The sequence below is a fragment of the Salvelinus alpinus genome, chromosome 1 (genome assembly GCF_045679555.1).
Source record: "Salvelinus alpinus chromosome 1, SLU_Salpinus.1, whole genome shotgun sequence".
NCBI lineage: Eukaryota > Metazoa > Chordata > Actinopteri > Salmoniformes > Salmonidae > Salvelinus > Salvelinus alpinus.
The window spans coordinates 81,002,772-81,023,423 of record NC_092086.1 but is presented as its reverse complement, the minus strand read 5'-3'; the positions used below and the strand labels follow the sequence as shown (position 1 = coordinate 81,023,423).

Sequence of the window (20,652 nt, the reverse complement as noted above, 5' to 3'; positions counted from 1 at the left end):
GATGTCATCTATAAAATGGCCTCCAACACTCTACTCAACAAATTGGATGCAGTCTATCACAGTGCCATCTGTTTTGTCACCAAAGCCCCATACACTACCCACCACTGCGACCTGTACGCTCTCGTTGGTTGGCCCTCGTCGCCAAACCCACTGGCTCCAGGTTATCTACAAGTCTCTGCTAGGTAAAGCCCCGCCTTATCTCAGCTCACTGGTCACCATAGCAGCACCCACTCGTAGCACGCGCTCCAGCAGGTATATCTCACTGGTCACCCCCAAAGCCAATTCCTCCTTTGGTCACGTTTCCTTCCAGTTCTCTGCTGCCAATGACTGGAACGAACTGCAAAAATTACTGAAGCTGGAGACTCATATCTCCCTCACTAGCTTTAAGCACCAGCTGTCAGAGCAGCTCACAGATCACTGCACATGTACATAGCCTATCTGTAAACAGCCCATCTATCTACCTCATCCCCATACTGTATTTATGTATTTATCTTGCTCCTTTGCTCCCCAGTATCTCTACTTGCACATTCATCTTCTGTACATCCTACCATTCCAGTGTTTAATTGCTATATTGTAATTACTTTGTCACCATGGCCTATTTATTGCCTTAACTCCCTTATCTTACCTCATTTGCACATGCTGTATATAGACTTTTTGTTTTATTTTTTCTACTGTATTATTGACTGTATGTTTTGTTTATTCCATGTGTAACTCTGTGTTGTTGTATGTGTCGAATTGCTATGTTTTATCTTGGCCAGGTCGCAGTTGCAAATGAGAACTTGTTCTCAACTAGCCTACCAGGTTAAATAAAGGTGAAATAAAAATAAAAAATATATATATCCTGTGGTTAAAATTTCAACCACAGGATTCTTTTTCACATAGATTCCATGTCACAATAGGTTGACAAAATACATTGAAACAACATTGATTCAACCAGTTTGTGCCCAGTGGGGTTGTGCAGTTCATTAGTTGAACAGCAATCTTACCTGCCCTTTTTGTTTTGTTGTCTTCTCTCTCTCCCTGTAGGCTTGACTCCTTCTAAAGCCCCAATGGAGCAGGATGTGGAGAGTCCGGCAATCACCATCCGAAAGCCCAAGCTCCCCAAGCAAGCCTGTGAGGACTTTCCCAAGCAGCTGGTGGACCAGGTGCGAGCAAAGAGGAAGATTCAGCGGTACGTCCGTAAGGACGGCAAGTGTAATGTCCACCATGGCAACGTCCAGGAGACCTATCGGTACCTAACGGATATCTTCACCACACTGGTGGACCTCAAGTGGAGGTTCAACCTCTTCATCTTCGTCTTGGTGTACACAGTGACGTGGCTCTTATTCGGCTTCGCGTGGTGGCTCATCGCCTATGTTCGTGGCGACCTGGAACACATAGGGGACAACCAGTGGACTCCCTGTGTCAATAACCTCAATGGGTTTGTCTCAGCCTTTCTCTTCTCCATAGAGACGGAGACCACCATAGGGTATGGCTATAGGGTTATAACAGACCAATGCCCAGAGGGGATCCTTCTGCTGTTGATTCAGTCGGTGCTGGGGTCCATAGTTAATGCCTTCATGGTGGGCTGCATGTTTGTTAAGATCTCGCAGCCCAAGAAGCGGGCGGAGACGTTGGTGTTCTCTACCAACGCTGTCATCTCCGTGAGGGATGGCCGGCTGTGCCTGATGTTCAGGGTGGGGGACCTTCGGAACTCGCACATCGTGGAGGCCTCCATCAGGGCCAAGCTGATCAAGTCCAAGCAGACCAAGGAAGGGGAGTTCATACCCCTCAACCAGACAGACATGAATGTGGGTTATGACACAGGGGACGACAGGCTCTTCCTGGTGTCCCCGCTCATCATCTGTCATGAGATCAATCAGAACAGCCCCTTCTGGGAGATCTCCCAAGCCCACCTTGACAGAGAGGACCTGGAGATCGTGGTCATTCTGGAGGGCATGGTGGAGGCTACAGGTAAGCAGCGTCAAACATAGAAATTACAGGTTTATTTAATCAATTTTTCCTTCACTTTGTTTCCTTATGAGCAGATTTCACCTAGTTAAACTGAAACTTTTCTGCAGTTTGATAATACATATTTAATTTGTGTGTGTGGGTGTTGTATTAGCTATGACAATAATTATAGTAATTTTATACAGTAGCAAAGACCATGCTCATCGTCCAGTCATATGTTACCACTGATTTGCATTAGTAGTTAATGGATTATGCAGAAGTGAACAAGGATGTTTCATCTCTTATTATAATAATGAATTAATGTGTGCTTGTCTCCTCTCCTTTTCTTCTTACCTTGTTTTCCACTGAGGTTTGAGAGGGAGTCATTGAAAGGCATGAGGGAAAATAGACAAACAAGTCTAGATTCAGCCCATGTGCACAGGGCCAGATTACGAAATCATAGGCCTGGGGCCTTTTTTATATAGTAAATTCACTGTTGAAGAAGAACAACTTTTATAATAAAGCCATAATAACATTTGCGATGTGGCATAGGCTACAGTTGAGCAGAAGCATTTTTAGGATTTCCACACGTGGAACATTTGTTAGCAGGGTCTCCCCCCAAAAAATGTGCCTTTTAAAAAACGCATTTCATGCAATTCTATGTCATTTATATGACAGAAGACATTAGCTGAATCTTTTTTAATACCACACAAATGACCAAAATTAGTGACTACTCAAACTGAGACAAACTGAGATCAATCTGATCTTGAATTCTAACAAACAATAGCCCAGGCCATTGAAGCAACACACAGCAGAAACCATAGGCTACTACTCATGGTAATGGCCGATGCGCTCCTCTTGGCAATAGCCTATCTCAAGATGAGCTACTTTGAAAAACAGTGCTGCTGTTTGCAAAAAATTGGGAGTTGTTGAGAAAAATAAATGATATTAGTTCTACAGACAGATTACTCTTCTCTTTTCAACGGTAGGCCTTTGCTTTCCAAACTATGTTTTTACAGCGATGGTATTTTGACATTTGAAAAGGGTAAACAGACAGCCACAACCAACCATAGAAATATAATCCATAGATGGCAGTTCCCATTCAAGTCAGGACTGGCAGCCATTGCTAGTGTACCCAGGACTTTAACACCAGGGTAGGTGGCCCCAAAACCCTTCTATGTCTATGCCCACAATGTAACAAGCTGTATATTTGGCGCGAATGCTGCCCAAATTGCGCGCCTTCCCGACTGTAGGCAAAATAAAGGAAACACTTGAGTAAATGAGGGATACAAAGTTTATGTTATGGTGTGTGAGGTGCATTTTCCTGGCATGGTTTAGGTACACTTGCTGTTCTGGCAGCTCATTGTGGCACAACACCCTTTTAAGACACTTTATGTTGGTGTTTCCTTTATTCTGGCAATTACTTGTATGCGCCGCTTGTGATAAAATTTTATCCACAGTTATTTTTGAGAAACTATTGATCCTCTGTGGCTAAATTATGCTATCTGGTGTATTTTGAACATTGAGAGCGAGCTCCTATAGTTGGATAAAAAAATTATATTAATAATAAAAAATTATTAAAAATATATACTTTTTTTAGGGGCCCCCTGGGCCCAGCCCCTGGCTCACACAATTGACCAGTCACATTTATTATGCAGTTTATTTATTTAATATTTATTAATCAGTTACACAATCAAGGCAGTGCACCCCGGTTACCCACGTGGGCCCCCTACCTCCTCTCCACCCATCTACCAGAACGGCAGCAGGCAGCAGCAAGCTGTATATACTCATTGAGAGGGGGCTCCTGAATCCTCCTGTGGTTTGTGGTTGCATAAAATATATACTACATATCCAATATATACTGTATATACTGTATAATATATACTGTCTATATGTTTTATTTCTTAATTTTTTTGCTGCCTCTTGGGCCCCCCACGGGCCTGACCCCAGGGTCTTCAGCCCCAGTAAACCCCTGCATTAATGCGGCCCTGTATGTGCACCATGGGGTTGCCCCACAGCCTTTTGTTAGGTTATCAACTGCACAATAAGCTTATTGTGCGGGAGATGCAAAAAAGATCAGACGTTATTACCAATAGGAAAAGGCTGGTGCATCCCTGGTTGTGTAACCACATGGACCATTGTAAGCACTGTCTGCAGACACTTTTGCCTGATTCCACAAGCAGTAAAGAGTGTTCAGTGTGGAATAAAACTAAGAGGCACAGTGCAGCCAGCCAGGTGTTACAGGTTACAGATAGCACAGATTTCTTTCCTTTGGCATTTATATGAAAAAACATACACTTATTACACACACAAACTATTTAACACAAACATACACACAAGACAGGTATTCATTGTATCCATTGTGAGGTGAATATGTTTTTCTTGCCTCAAATTGCTATTTGTTGGTTGGTCTAGCTTTTCAGCATTTGATTTGGCTTGACCTCAGTGCATGTCCGTGTGTTACTGAAATAAAGTACAATGCCTTTCCAGAATTCCAGGCTAATTATTTCCAGTCCAGATACCAGATGTATTGTGCATCTTGCTAGAAGACAATTTTATCCTGTTGTTGGTGGGAATTCTAATTATTTTTCTTTGAAGGTTATGTTTACCTTGAGTCTCCTTGACTCTCACAAAACAAAACCTTGGAAGCAAGACATGGTTGTCAGAATAAACAGAGTAAACACAAACACGCATTTCATAAATTTTAACACTGTTTCAAAGGAGCTGCAGCGGGGATTTGCTAAGGCTGAGTGACTTTATCTTTTCAGAGGCAGCAGAAAAGTAGCTAAGTAACTTGATGGGGTGAGAAGCAGGTCTCCACGTGTGCTTCGGCCTGTGAATTCTCATGTTGAGTTAGTGAGGTAACATTAATGTGAGTGAGTCACTCTCTATCAGGCACAGAGGGCCTTCCACTGCTACTGTAACAGGGAAGCCCTGAAGAGGGATAGACACGATTGAATTTGGCAGCTTGTCAGAGGCTGTGCACACAAATTCAAAAAACACAGGGCCTTGTTTAACATTTTTGCCAACAAAATGCTAACACACTAAGGACATTTGCATTCAAGATTTTTTCTGCAACATTATTTCTGTAGATGGCATCCCTGAAAAGCGGTTCTAAAGGTACCTAAGCGTTGCAGGGTGTAGGGTGTCGTATTGTATGGCGTGTGACTGCGCTTGTGTGATTTGATCTGAAGAGTAAGACAATTGAGCTAAGAGTAAGGTCTGTTTGTTGCACATTATTATGCAAAGCAGGAAGTGTGCTTGTTTGTCTGTAAATCACATTCGATTTTTGTATTGTGTTCCAGGGAAGGTCTGACTGCAACTTTCTATTTTAAATTGCACAGGGTGCAGTGAGAGTTTGTCTGGGCTTGCTGTAATGCGGGAAATCATTGCACTGCAGTTCCTGGGCTGATACTGTTGTTTTATTGTGGAACAGAAGGAAAATCCTATGAAAAAGGGCATTTGATAATGGGAGCTTGAATGCATCCACTCAAAACAGACCCATTTAAAGGTTGGGTCAAAGAGTCAACTAGAAATGATCCTGCTATGAAACTGCTCTGAGCGTTATCTGTCCCCAGTTTCTTGACTCATCCTGTAGCTCTCTGGCTTGTTTCTGGAGCGCAGGCCAAACAAATCAATTCCTTTCCTCCGTCTTCCAATTTCCTTCTTTGTGGCCGATATGAGCAGATTGTATAATTTGATTTACACAACATGCCTACCACTTTGAAGATGCAAAATATTATTTATTGTAAAACAAACAAGAAATAAGACAAAAAACAGAACTTAAACGTGCATAACTATTCACCCCCCCCAAAGTCAATACTTTGTATAGCCACCTCTTGCAGCAATTACAGCTGCAAGTCTCTTGGGGTATGTCTCTATAAGCTTGGCACATTTAGACCATTATTCAAGGCAAATCTGCTCCAGCTCCTTCAAGTTGGATGGGTTCTGCTGGTGTACAGCAATCTTTAAGTCATACCACACATTCTCAATTGGATTGAGGTCTGGGCTTTGACTAGGCCATTCCAAGACATTTAAATGTTTCCCCTTAAACCACTCGAGTGTTGCTTTAGCAGTATGCTTAGGGTCATTGTCCTGCTGGAAGGTGAACCTCCATTCCAGTCTCAAATCTCTGGAAGACTGAAACAGGATTCCCTCAAGAATTTCCCTGTATTTAGCACCATCATTCCTTCAATTCTGACCAGTTTCCCAGTCCCTGCCAATGTGTTCTCGGTGTGATGAGAGGTGTTGTGTTTGCACCTGACATAGCGTTTTCCTTGATGGCCAAAAAGCAACATTTTAGTCTCATCTGACCAGATTACCTTCTTCCATATGTTTGGGGAGTCTCCCACATGCCTTTTGGCGAACACCAAACGTGTTTGCTTATGTTTTTCTTTAAGCAATGGCTTTTCTCTGGCCACTCTTCCGTAAAGCCCAGCTCTGTGGAGTGTACGGCTTAAAGTGGTCCTATGGACAGATACTCCAATCTCCGCTGTGGAGCTTTGCAGCTCCTTCAAGGTTATCTTTGGTCTCTTTGTTGACTCTCTGATTGATGCCCTCCTTTCCTTGTCCTTGAGTTTTGGTGGGTGGCCCTCTCTTGGCAGGTTTGTTGTGTTGCCATATTCTTAAAAAAAAAATGTATAATGATTTTATGGTGCTCCGTGGGATGTTCAAAGTTTTGGATATTTTTTTATAAACCAATCCTGATCTGTACTTCTCCACAACTTTGTCCCTGACCTGTTTGGAGAGCTCCTTGGTCTTCATGGTGCCGCTTGCTTAGTGGTGTTGCAGACTCTGGGGCCTTTCAGAATAGGTGTATATATACTGAGATCATGTGACAGATCATGTGACACTTAGATTGCGCACAAGTGGACTTTATTTAACAAATTATGTGACTTCTGAAGGTAATTTGTTGAACTAGATCGTATTTAGGGACTTCAGAGCAAAGCGGGTGAATACATATGCACGCACCACTTTTCCTTTTTTAATTTTGTAGAATATTTTGAAACAAGTATTTTTTTTATTTCACTTAACCAATTTTGGCTATTCTGTGTATGTCCATTACATGAAATCCAAGTAAAAATACAATTAAATTACAGGTTGTAATGCAACAAAATAGGATAAACGCCAAGGGGGATGAATAATTTTGCAGGGCACTGTAGCCAATGTTGACTTTGCAGCTGTCCCATCTAGTGTCTAGAAGAAATCGCTCAGCTTTTGCCTCTTGTATTAGAATCATGCCAATAAATGTCAACCTGCATTTTGAAAGGGGAAACCTCTGTGCCTTTTGCTTTGTTCTTTTACAATTGTAATTTTTTATATGATATAGCCACGGTTGGTTTAAATCATATTAGCACTTTGATGATAAAACAGCAATAAAATACCAATGTAATTATGAGGGTTGTAAAATGTGCATTATCTTCTTTCTTAAAAAATAAAACCTTTTCACAATAAACATTTTCTTTCTTTCAAGTCTGCTGGCGTTTACAACAAAAGGTTTCTCAGAAAATGATGAGAGGGATCATTTAGAAATGGAAGCAGCAGGAATTGCTTGATCATTCTAATCTTCCAATGGTCTTTATCAGCTGTTAATAAATAAGTTTACCCTCTTATTTGAGGACCCACGGTGTTAAGGAGTTGACTGATTGGGTCTGGTGTATCATCTAGCTCTCAATATACTGCAGTTCATTGTTTCTGAACTGTTTAAAATGTCCAAGAGAGGATGGCTATACTGGCTGGCTGACTTTGGAGTGGCAGTCGGCAGGCCATAAGACATCCCAGCTGATTTTTCACTCTTATTTTTGATACTGTACCTAGCATACCGTATATCTAGCATACCAATAAAGCAAAGAGAAAGATGTATAGTTCAAATGAAGTCAGATTTGGTATCAGAATAAACCAGTCAGATATAAATATTTTAAGGTTTGTGGCTTTCAGTGACAAGATTCGTAGCTGCAGCACAGCCAGTGTAGTCAGATGGTACGCTTGGCAGACATCAAGTGCTTAATCTGACAGAAGCCAGTGGTCACGCTGTATACATGATGAAGTGGTGGTTAAACTATTTTCGAGTCAGTTCAATGAACATACATCTGTTACAGTCTATGTTTCTCTGAGAGATTACCACAGCAAGCAACATTGGCTGCATAATATATGTTCATTCATAACATAATGATGGATTATAGCAGTGAACATTACAATGGAAGCTACAAAATCAATTGGCTATTGCTCCTCAGAGGAGCTGAGGCCTGATAGCTTTTACGTCATGTTGATGTAGCCGTGAACATTATTCTGTCATTACTCTCCTTCTCAGAAAACATGGGAAGCACATGTATGGCCACAAGCACTGAGTTATGGGAATAGCAGACAGGTTATTCTGATAGGTTGGTTGATGGTTCTGGTTAGATTTTGTTGTACCCATAGTAAATACGTTACAGAAAGTTAGAATGGGATTGTGTGGCTTCAATGTCTCAGCGGTCATTCGGTCAAACAGTCAACTGTTTCAGTCAGACATTCACATTAGTCTTCGGTAAGTGGATGGACTGATGATGTGGAAATAAAGAGTGTAGAGATACAATATAGAAGCAGGCTTCTGGTTTGCTGCATTTTGCCCTTTTCTCAACACTCACATCAATACCAGTGGTTAATATCTCAGGTTTACTATACCTCAGGTACCAACACAACAGACCGGTAGGCACTTTCTATTGATTGAGATATACACTCACCGGTACACCCATTTAGTACCAAGTCTGAATTCTTCAGGGCATTCTACAAGTTGTCTAAGACGTTCTACAGGGCTGTGGGTTCATGCTGACGTGATGGCATCACGCAGTTGCTGAAGATTGGATGGTGGTACATTCATGCTGCAAACAGCCCGTTCCATCTCATTCCAAATATGCTCTTTTGGGTTGAGGTCTTGGGGCTGTGCGGGCGACTCAAACAAACTGAACTCGCTGTCATGTTCCAGGTGATGTTTTTTCACTCCTCAATTGTCCAGTGTTGGTTATCGCATGCCCACTGGAGCCGCTTCTTCTTGTTTTTAGTTGATAGGAGTACAGGACTGCCACTGACCGGATCTTTTTTGTTTCTTGCTCCATTCTCGGTAAACCCTAGACACTGTCAAGTGTAAAAAGCCCAGGAGGGCGGCCTTTTCTGAGATACTGGCAGGCCTGCCACCGACGATCATACCACGCTCAAAGTCGCTTATGTTACTCGTTTTACCATTCTAACATTCATTTGAACAGTAACTGAATGCCTCAATGCCTGTCTGCCTGCTTTATATAGCAAGCCACCGCCACTTGAGTCACTTTCTGTAGGAGTGATCAATTTTCTCGAACGGGTGTTATACCTAATAAACTGGCCAGTGAGTGTACAATACACTTATGCATTAGACATGTAATAATAGTAGACAGCGCTACTGTAAATAAACACTTGCACTTACTTGTAAACGAAGTCCAACCGTCTATCTTTCTGGGTAAAGACATCAGTGGCGGAACTGTAAAAATGCTCCCTGTTGGCCCTCAGTTTTAAAAGTGTCTCAGAAAATGACCTCTCAACGGATGCTGTTGTGGCTGGTATAGTGAGGACCAGCTGCAGTAACTTTGTTGCCTTGGGGACAGTCTGTGTCAGGTCATACTGGAACAAAAAGCTGAGGAGCTGTGCAATTTGTCCAAAAAAAATGTACTGTACAATCTGACAAGATCAGCCTTAACGCAAACGAAATCTAAGTACTTGGCATATTTTTACAGGCTCTCGTTTGCTGTGTCGAACTTTTGTGACATTGTTTTAAAAAATTTCAGTCCACTAAGCCAAGGAAATTAAGTTCACCAAAGTCCTCAAACCTGGCTCTCAGCTGAACATTGATATTGTCCAGTATGTTGTAGTAGAGTCGCCCTCTATTTACTCTGATCGGCTGTTTACTACGAGTTTTGCTTTCTGCCAGGCCCAGTTCATTGCATTTCTGCTCAAATCGCTCATAGAAACTCTCAAAATCTTGTCGCTGCCATTCTAGTGATTTCATTGTGTCGCTGATACGGGTAAGGCAGAAACCCATATCCATCACTTTGTTCTGCAGAACACGGAAGAGCGCGTCAGATTCATTGAAAATTCCATCATAGACCAACCCAGTCTCTAAATGGGTTGCTAAATGTTCACATGAAAGGCAGTGAAGCTCTCTGGCTGCTTTTTTATGTGTCCACTAGCAGGCAGTATAAGGTAGAAACATGCATGCGCAAGTTTGGAGTTTGAAGGGCGGAAGAAAGGCACATGGCGAGGCTGCCTTTCCCCTGGCCTCCATGTGCATTTTGTACCAGATCACCGCTAATTTGTACTAGTTCCGAAATCAATTTTATCATGCAGAAAAAACAAGGCAAAATTGTTGATAAAATGTATATTTATTTTTCATTACAGTTCCTTTTTCATTTATTTTCACTTACCCTGTCTACCTTGACTGCACATTACTGGCAGCATGTAGCCTAGCGGTTAGAGCATTGGGCTAGTAACTGAAAGGTTGCTAGTTTGAATCCCCGAGTTAAAAATCTGTTCAATCCCCCAAAGTTAAAAATCTGTTCATGTGCCCTTCAGCAAAGCACTTAACACTAATTGCTGAGGGTGGCCCAGGGAGAGTTTGAATATGCAAAAATAACATTTCCAATTCTGAAATGTGTATAATACACACTTGTTTGAAATAGGACAAATATAAGCACACACCAAATGATTATACAGGTAATAGTTTAGAGCAGTGCTCTCTGTATCCTAGTCTACAGTATATGTGTCTACAGTACAGTGAATATTCCAGTTAGACATGAACCCAGAGCTGCAGACATGGCTAATTCCCCATCTTGTTGTTGGAACATAAGGAGAAGTCAGTCCTCGCTCCTCCTGCTTCTATTGCTCTCTCTAAGCAACCATACAATCATTTGCAGTGGTTTGTGAGGTTGCCATGGCAACTGAAGTGTGCCCATGTAAGACGGACAGAGAGAGAGAGAGAGGATGAAACTTGAATGATCTCTCTGCATTTTGCATAATCATGATGACGTGGCCGGAGACACTTAGCTTTTTAAGTCCAATATCTTAAAATCTTGACTGCAGGCATACTTGACAATATTTTTAAAACTTGACTGCCGGTACTAATAAAAAATACTAATGATACAAGGCGAGACCCAGATGCAGACACAGGAGGCAGATGGTTGGAGTCTTACAATATTTATTAATCCAATTGGGTAAAGCAAGAGAATGGTCGTGGACAGGTAAAACGGTCAAAACCAGTTCAGAGTCCAAAAGGTACCGAAGGGCAGGCAGGCAGGAAAATAGTCCAGAGTCGGGCAGGGGTCAAAACCAGGAAGAGTATCAAAAAGAGAAAAGCAAAAGGCAAAACAGGAAAAACGCGCTGGTTGACTTGACTAACATACAAGACAAACTGGCACAGAGAGACAGGAAACACAGGGATAAATACACTGGGGAAAATAAGCGACACCTGGAGGGGGTGGAGACAATCAACAATGTTTTTAATAACTTGCCTAGGGACTGCGGTTGAAAATTAGCCGGCTGGCTAAAACCAGCAATTTTACTGAAACGTTGATTATTGTGCGCTGTCCGTGTAAAAATGTAAATAAACGAAGAGAAAAAAAAATCACAGGAGCAGGTGAAACAGATCAGGGCGTGACAGCTTTTGAGTGGGGTTTCCCTTTAAGCAGTATTATCTAAACAGCAGGCCACACCAGCCAATAGCTATTAGATATTATGTTCCACCAACTCAGCACATGGGTGGTTGCTTTATTTTAGGCGAGGACTTTGTTCTTACAGACAAAGATTTATTGTACTGCACAAGTTCTACTTTAATTGTTTTTGATGTGGCCAATATTTTGATATGGTGTTGCTATGTGGTACATGGTTGTCTCAAATTCTGTCACTGAATATATAAACCCTCTAATGACAATACAGGTGGAGATACAGGCTGTGTGTGCCTTGTGCGTGCCTGTACTGCTTTCCGGGCTGTGTGTTAAGGTAGAGAACATTGGTTGTCATCTCTCTCTTGAAATGTTGTCATGATTGGTGTCAAAGAATAACAAAAGGTAAAATAATGTATTTGAATTGGGGGAGGGGGCTGGCCCCTTTGTCCTCATCTTGGCATTCTGTGGTTTGATGGCTTAAAAGGTCATCTGTGGTACCACCTGTACATGTTGGTAAACTAATCTTGCATGTAGACTAAACAATAACTACAGCTACTCCCCTCCAATACTACTTTCCCAAAGCAATTACTGCCTTTTGTCTGACCCTTGTAATTAGCTCAACATTTAGAAAAAGGTGATGCACTTTTCACCCTGACCCAAACCCCCAGGTGTGAAGGGCTTTGGGCAGAAGGGGGCATACAGTATTCTGCCATTTTGTATAATTCGATAATGACTGTTTGCGAAGGGGCAGGCTGCATTTGTAAATGGAGGGGGACAGAAGGGTTTTTGCGGGTTGACTGACTGCCGTAACTACTTTCTGGCAGACTCAACATGCATAGAAAAGGGTGTGGTCATACGCACATCCTTAAAAACATAGGTGCTGGGCTAATAAAGAATACTATTAAAGAACAAGAAGGCCCGCACACTGTTAAAGCTCCCAATTCACTGATTTATTGACAACGTTTCGAGCCGAAACGGATCTTCATCAGGTCAAACAAATTGAGTGTTCACATCCCAAAATATACACATTTCACCTCACATGACCATTGCGGACATGACGCATGGTGGGTGAAAAAACAATTTGTGTACCTCTAATAATTTAATAACAATGAGATGGGTACATGTTGTAGTTCCAGAAAATAATATATATTTACAAAATGACCAAGTGGGTTACCTGGAAGGCAAGACAAATCAAAGTGACATATTCATGTAAGAAATGGTCTGATATCAAACTCTTGGTTCAGACCACTAGGAGACATGGTACACAAATGGTGAATCCAATACAATTCTCTTCTCAATAATAAATTATCAGTATCTCTACCCCTCCTAGGAGTCTTAACATGTTCGATGCCAATGTATCTCAAAGAGATAGTGTTGTGACGATCCTCCATGAAATGCGCAGCCACAGGGTTTCTCTGGTCAAGAGTCCTGACATTACTACTGTGTTCTGCTATCCTTATTTTCAGAGCTCGTTTTGTTTTTCCTACATAGCATAGCCCACAAATACACCTGATCAGGTACATCACATCTTTTGTGGAACATGATGCCCTTAATCTTAATGGCCTTGCCCGTAATAGGGTGAGAGTGACACCACACTATGTTTTAGAAGGAAATCTACAAAAGCAGAAATATTTTCAGTCAATGAGCCAATGGAGGTCACAATAGGTCTCCCTGGTGGCTTATCCAGTAGTTTGTGGATTTTGGTAAGGCATGAATAAAGCTCCTGATTGGATAGTCTACTTTCATGAACTCATATTCTTTTTGCATAATATCTCCACTTTCCACAAGAGACTTCAGCTTGCAGTGAATCTCATTTTTGAACAGTGGTGTGGGGTCACGTGACAATTTCTGATAGAAAGTGGTGTTGTTCAATTGTCCCCGGATCTCATTCACATAGTCATCACTGTTTAACAACACCACAGCTCTGCCCTTGTCAGCAATTACGTACCATCAAAGTGGAATCATTTCTTTAAACATCCAAAGCTTGTCTCTGTTTAGGGAGATTATTGCAGACTCTGTATTCTCATATTAATATTCAAAATCTGAGACATCTTTTTCCACCAATCTGCATGTTTCTAGGGAGGGATTTCTGTATCTGGGTGGAAAAAAAGGTGGATTTGGCTCAAAAAGGGGTATTCGTTCTGGGGGAAATGTCATTCTCTATTGTGTCACCCATAGTCTGAACACTCGTCTCACGCGTACTTGACACATCCACATTTGGAAATCATTTCTGAAACTTTGTGGTGTCAAAGTCATGATTCAGTGGGGATGAAAGATAAACCCTTACTCAAGGCCAACTCACATGAAGTGATGATGGGACGTGAAGAAAGGTTAATCACAGGCATTCTGACTGCGTGTCCAATAGCAGCCTTGCTCCTCTGTTCTTCTTGCCCCTCTGACACTTCTTCCACGTCCGAGGTGCTGCTGACCCCTGTCGGGCCATTGAAGGTATTCTCTTCCCCCTCGCTTGTGTCCTAAAAAATATCCACTCCCATGGGAATCATAGCTGTAATCCGAATCTGCATCAAGAGAAGATGCACTTAAGTGTGGAGGTAGGGTAACCTGTTTTGGGTAGTCTCTGACATCACTGCATGTCCTCGATGTGGATTCCCTCTCCACAGATACACCTCATTTTGTTCATAGTCATTGGAGTGCTGCTCAAACTTCTTAAATCTTCCTCACTCTGATGTCCTGCTCCTGGTAATTCTTGACTTTCAATAGTGTGCTCTCCATATTTGTGCAACCAGTTTACTATGTGTCCCCCAATGCCCCGACAGATGGGGACACGCACCAGGCATGAGCGCACAGGGCATCAGTTTTTCTAAGCTCTACATGTTGAGGTAACTACAGGGGTCAGGCAATCAATTAATCAAGTTTATTTATAAAGCTCTTTTTACATCAGCAGATGTCACAAAGTGCTCATACAGAAACCCAGCTTAAAACCCCAAACAGCACAAATGCAGATGTACTGTAGAAGCACGATGGCTAGGAGAAAATCCCTAGAAAAGCAGGAAGCTAAGAAGAAACTTAGAGAGGATCCAGGCTCTGAGGGGTGGACATTCCTATTTTGGCTGTGCCGGGTGAAGATTATAAGAGTAAATGGCCATTAAAACCAGATCATTCTTCAAGATGTTCAAACGTTCATAGATGACCAGCAGGGTAAAATAATAATCACTGTGGTTGTAGAGGGTGCAACAGGTCAGCACCTCAGGAGTAAATGTCAGTTGGGTTTTCATAGCTGAGCATTCAGAGGTCGAGACAGCAGTTGCGGTAGAGAAAGAGAGACAGCAGTTGCGGTAGAGAAAGAGAAAGAGAAAGAGAAAGAGAGAAGAGAGTCAAAAACAGCAGGTCCGGGACAATGTAGCAGAGGCCAGAGTTCCATAGCCGCAGGCAGAACAGTTGAAACTGGAGCAGCAGCACAACAAGGTAGCACGTCTGGTGAACAGGTCAGGGTTTCATAGCCACAGGAACTGGAACTGGATCAGCAGCACGAACCGGTGGACTGGGAACAGGGACATCCAGGAGTCATCAGGCCAGGTAGTCCTGACGCATGGTCCTTAGGATCAGGCACACACACACAGAGAGAGACAGAGAGAGAGACAGAGAGAGAGACAGAGAGAGAGACAGAGACAGAGACAGAGACAGAGACAGAGACAGAGAATACACTTAAGTTCACACAGGACACCAGATAAGACAGGGGAATTTTACCAGATAGGACAAACTGACCCTAGCCTCCTGGCACATAGACACTTGCAGCATAAATTCTATAGGCTGAGACAGGGGGGGGGGGGGGGACGGGACACTGTGGCACTGTCAGACGATACCCCCGGACAACACTAGAGGGATATCAACAGACCACCAACTTAATACCCTGAGACAAGGCTGACTATAGCCCACAAAGATCTCCTCCACCGCACGAGCGCGAGAGGGACACAAAATCGGACAAGAAGGTTACGTCAGTGACTCAACCCACTCAAGTTGAGTATAGCGAAAAAAAGACTGGCACGATGTGACCCCTCCTAGAGACAACATGGAAGAGAACTAGTACTAGTTTGATTTGATTTGATTTGTAAGCCAGTGAATCAGCCCCCATAATATGGTCATAGACAGAAAATCCCAGTGGAGAGAGGGGAGCCGGCCAGGCAGAGACAGCAAGGGCAGTTCATCACTCCAGTGCCTTGCCATTCACCTTCACACCCCTGGGCCAGATTGTACTCAATCATAGGATCTACTGAAGAAATTAGTCTTCAGTTGAGACCGAGTCTGCGTTTCTCACATGATTAGGCAGACCATTTCATAAAAATGTAGCTCCAGTGGAGAAAACTCTGCCTCCAGCTGTTTGCTTAAGAATTCTAGGGACAATAAGGAGGCTTGCATCTTGTGAACGTAGGGTACGTGTAGGTGTGTAAGGCAGGACAAAATTAGAGAGATAGGTAGGAGCAAGTCCATGTAATGCTTTGTCGGTTAGCAGTAAAACCTTGAAATCAGCCCTAGCCTTAACATGAAGCCAGTGTAGAGGCTAGCACTGGAGTAATATGATAACATTTTGGGGTTCTAGTCAAGATTCTAGCAGCCGTACTTAGCACTAACTGAAGTTTATTTAGTGCTTTATCCGGGTAGCCAGAGTGTAGAGTACTGCAGTAGTCTAATCTAGAAGTATTAGCTTTTCTGCATAATTTTTGGACAAAATGTTATGATTTTTGCAATATTACTGTCAAGGCTCAGGAGAAGACCCAGAAGCAGACAGTTTCGAAGTAACAAAAGTTTATTACAAAACAGGGGGGGACAGGCAAACAACAGGTCAAGGGCAGGCAGAGGTCAGTAATCCAGAGCAGAGTTCGAAATGTACAGAACGGCAGGCAGGCTCATGGTCAGGGCAGGCAAAATGGTCAAAACCTAGATAGCAGGAACTAGAGAAAACAGGAGAATACGCTGGTGGGTTTGAAGAAAAACAAAACGAACTGGCAACAGACAAACAGAGAACACAGGTATAAATACACCGGGAATAATGGGGAAGATGGGAGACACCTGGAGGGGGTGGAGACAATCACAAAGACAGGTGAAACAGATCAGTGTGACAGTTACGAAAAAAAGCTGCCCTTGAAATATTTTTGATATGTTCGTCAGAAGAGAGATCAGGGTCCAGAGGAACGTAAAGGTCCTTCACAATTTTATTCAAGAAGACATTACAACCATCAAGATGAATTGTCAGATCAAACAGCAGATCGCTTTGTTTCTTGAAACCTAGAACTAGCATCTCTGTTTTGTCTGAGGTTAAAAGTTTTTTTTTAAATGCCCCATCCACTTCCTTATGTCTGAAACACAAGCTCCCAGGGTAGCGAATTTTGGGGCTTTACCATGTTTAACCAAAATGTACAGCTGTGTATCGTCTGCATAGCAGTGAAAGTTGACATTGAGTTCCCTAATGACATCACAAAAAGGTAAAATATATAGTGAAAACAATAGCGGTCCTAAAACGGACCCTTGAGGACAAACCATCCACAGAGACGAACTGATATCTTTCCGAAAGATAAGATCTAAACCAGGCAAGAACTTGTCCGTGTAGGCCAATTAGGGTTTCCAATCTCTCCAAAAGAATGTGGTGATCGATGGTGTCAAAAGCGGCACTAAGGTCTAGGAGCACGAGGACAGATACACAGCCTTGGTCTGACACCATTATACGGTAATTAACCACATTCACAAGTGCAGTCTCAGTACTATGACAGAGTCTAAAACCAGACTGGAGCGTTTCGTATACGTAATTTATGTCTTCAGGAAGGCAGTGAGTTGCTACACAACAGCTTTTTCTAAAATGTTTGAGAGAAATGGGAGATTCAAGGGAAGTCATTGTTTTGGGAAAGTTGAAGGTGAGTAGTTGATATTGTGTAGACTACATACAAGACCAGATTTACCAACATGGACAGGTGGTACCACAGGTGACATTTGAAACCATCATTTCACTCCCTCCCCCCATAATTTAAAGGTACTATACTTTGGAAAAAGAGGTGAGATGTCAACTTTGTGAGGCCAGACTCAAAGTTTAATAATTGTTCTAGTGTACCATGCACTGTGTGTTATTGTGGCAGTGGCCTGTATAGCATGCTCGGCTGAAGTAATTGTAGACGGACAGTCGGAGCGGTGCCCTGTCATTCAGCCCAAGGGCCTGTATAGGCCGAAGCAGCAGTGACGTAAAGGAGAATGTTCTGGATGAAAGGGGAGGGATCGCAAGGTTGTGGAAGCCATGATGCGAATCAGGAACAGCTTGTGGCCATTTTCACGGCTGACCTGTTCCGTCATATGAGGGCTGTTAGTGTACAGTACGCAACACAAACACATATATCCACAGCAGGATGAGCAAACTGTGTGGTTATGTGTCCGCCAGACATTCATGTTCCAGGTTTGTCTCCCCCCCCCACACACACACACTACATCGTGTTTCTGGGAATAACACTCTCCATACGGAAGCAGGCCAACTAGTTGTTTATGCGATGAGTTATACTTTTGAATATCCTGTCCATAGAACATTTTTCCAAGAGTCTTGATGATCATCCAGGTGCTTTTTGGCGAACTTGAGTCAACATTTTGGACGACATGGGTCCCATTATGCCTGGATGAAAACCAATGGCCTGCACTGGTACTTATGGCCTGCACTGTGAGCCCTCTTTTAATGTCTCAGTTTTAGGCTCCCATCTCAAGGCTTCACATCCTCTGTAGCCCACTCCCCTGCCTGAACTAAAAACACAGTGATTGGTACAGTTTCAGGATCAGGAGGGGGCTTTCTGAAGCTGAGTAATTGCTGGGTCTGAATAGAAAACATATTGCTGTCCTCCATTTGGGCATTCCCAACCAGTTTATACAGTTGAAGTCAGAAGTTTACATACATATGGATATTAGGATATAGGATATTGGATATTTAAACGACGAACAAAAACAACAAACTGAAAGAAAGAACCGAAGACGCTACAGTCCTGAACTAGGGAACACAGAACAGATGAACACACGAACAGGAACAATCACCCACCAAACCAGGCTACCTAAATATGGTTCCCAATCAGAGACAATGACTAACACCTGCCTCTGATTGAGAACCATATCAGGCCAAACAAGAAACCCCACATAAAAACAGACAACATAGATAATACCCACCCAGCTCACATCCTGACCAACTAAATAAAGACTAAACAAAGGAAATAAGGTCAGGAACGTGACAATACAGCTGAAGTCGTAAGTTTACATACACCTCAGCCAAATACATTTAAACTCCGTTTTTCACAATTCTTGACATTTAATCCTAGTAGAAATTCCCTGTCTTAGGTCAGTAAGGATCACCACTTTATTTTAAGAATGTGAAATGTCAGAATAATAGAGAATGATTTATTTCTTTCATCACATTCCCAGTGGGTCAGAAGTTTACATACACTCCATTAGTATTTGGTAGCATTGCCAAGTTAAAATTGTTTAACTTGGGTCAAATGTTTCAGGTAGCCTTCCACAAGCTTCACACAATAAGTTGGGTGAATTTTGGCCCATTCCTCCTGACAGAGCTGGTGTAACTGAGTCAGGTTTGTAGGTCTCCTTGCTCGCACACTCTTTTTCAGTTCTGCCCACAAATGATCTATAGGACTAGGGTCAGGGCTTTGTGATGGCCACTCCAATACCTTCACTTTGTTGTCCTTAAGCCATTTTGCCACAACTTTGGAAGTAGGTTTGGGGTCATTGTCCATTTGGAAGACCCATTTGCAACCAAGCTTTAACTTCTTGACTGATGTCGTGAGATGTTTCTTCAATATATCAACATAATTGTCCTGCCTCATGATGCCATCTTTTTTTGTGAAGTGCACCAGTCCCTCCTGCAGCAAAGCACCCCCACAACATGATGCTGCCACCCCCGTGCTTCATGGTTGGGATGGTGTTCTTCTGCTTGCAAGCATCCCCCTTTTTCCTCCAAACATAACGATGGTCATTATGGCCAAACAGTTATATTTTTGATTCAGAGCAGAGGACATTTCTCCAAAAAGTACAATCTTTGTGTCACGTTCCTGACCTGTTTTCTGTTAGATTTGTATGTGTTAGTTGGTCAGGACGTGAGTTTGGGTGGGCAGTCTATGTTTTCTGTTTCTATGTTGGTTTAAAGGGTGACCTGATATGGCTCTCAATTAGAGGCAGGTGGTTTTCATTTCCTCTGATTGAGAGCCATATTAAGGTAGGTGTTTTCACACTGTTTGTTTGTGGGTGGTTGTCTCCTGTGTCTGTGTCTATGTTGCACCATACGGGACTGTTTCGTTCGTTCGTCGTTTTATGTAGTCATTTTCCTGTTCGTTCGTTCTGCGTTACATGTAAGTCCTTACGTTCAGGTTTGTCTACTCCGTTTGTTGTTTTGTTTAGTTTTAAGTGAAGTTCGTGTTGTCGTCTTTACTTTAATAAAAATCATGTCAAATCACAAGTCTGCATTTTGGTTCGATCCCTGCTCCTCCTCTTCGTATGAAGTGGAAGAGGAACGCCGTTACAGAACCACCCACCAATCCAGAACCAAGCAGCATAAGTTCGAGCAGTGGAACACGAAACAGGAATGGACATGGGAGGACGTATTAAACGGCAAGGGTTGCTACACATGGGAGGAGATCCTGGCTGGAAGGGATCGCCTCCCATGGGAACAGCTGGAGGCATTAAGGAGAGCAGAGGCTACCGGAGAAAGGAACCGAAGCTATGAAGGTACGCGGCTAGCAAGGAAGCCCGAGAAGAAATCCCAAAAATTTATTGGGGGGGTGGCTAAGAGGTAGTGGGCCAAGGGCAGGTAGGAGACCTGCGCCCACTTCCCAGGCTTACCGTGGAGAGCGGGAGTACGGGCAGACACCGTGTTACGCAGTAGAGCGCACGGTGTCTCCTGTACGTGTGCATAGCCCGGTGCGGGTTATTCCACCTCCCCGCACTGGTAGGGCTACGCCGGCTCAACGCGTCTGGTCTCCAGTGCGTCTTCTCGGGCCGGCATTCATGGCACCAGCCTTACGCATGGTGTCCCCGGTTCGCCTACATAGCCCAGTGCGGGTTATTCCAC

At 43.0% G+C, this 20,652-nt stretch overlaps 1 protein-coding gene across 7 annotated transcripts in view; it reads left to right on the top strand.

Annotated features, from left to right (window-relative positions):
• LOC139531402 (G protein-activated inward rectifier potassium channel 2-like) overlaps positions 1–20,652 on the top strand; it is a 118,885-nt gene that overhangs the window by 81,336 nt on the left and 16,897 nt on the right. For all 7 annotated transcript variants that reach the window (XM_071327880.1, XM_071327886.1, XM_071327859.1 and 4 more), the window contains one exon: positions 1,027–1,953. In XM_071327880.1, the coding sequence (XP_071183981.1) occupies positions 1,027–1,953 (927 nt within the window). The remainder of the gene's footprint in view (positions 1–1,026; positions 1,954–20,652) is intronic.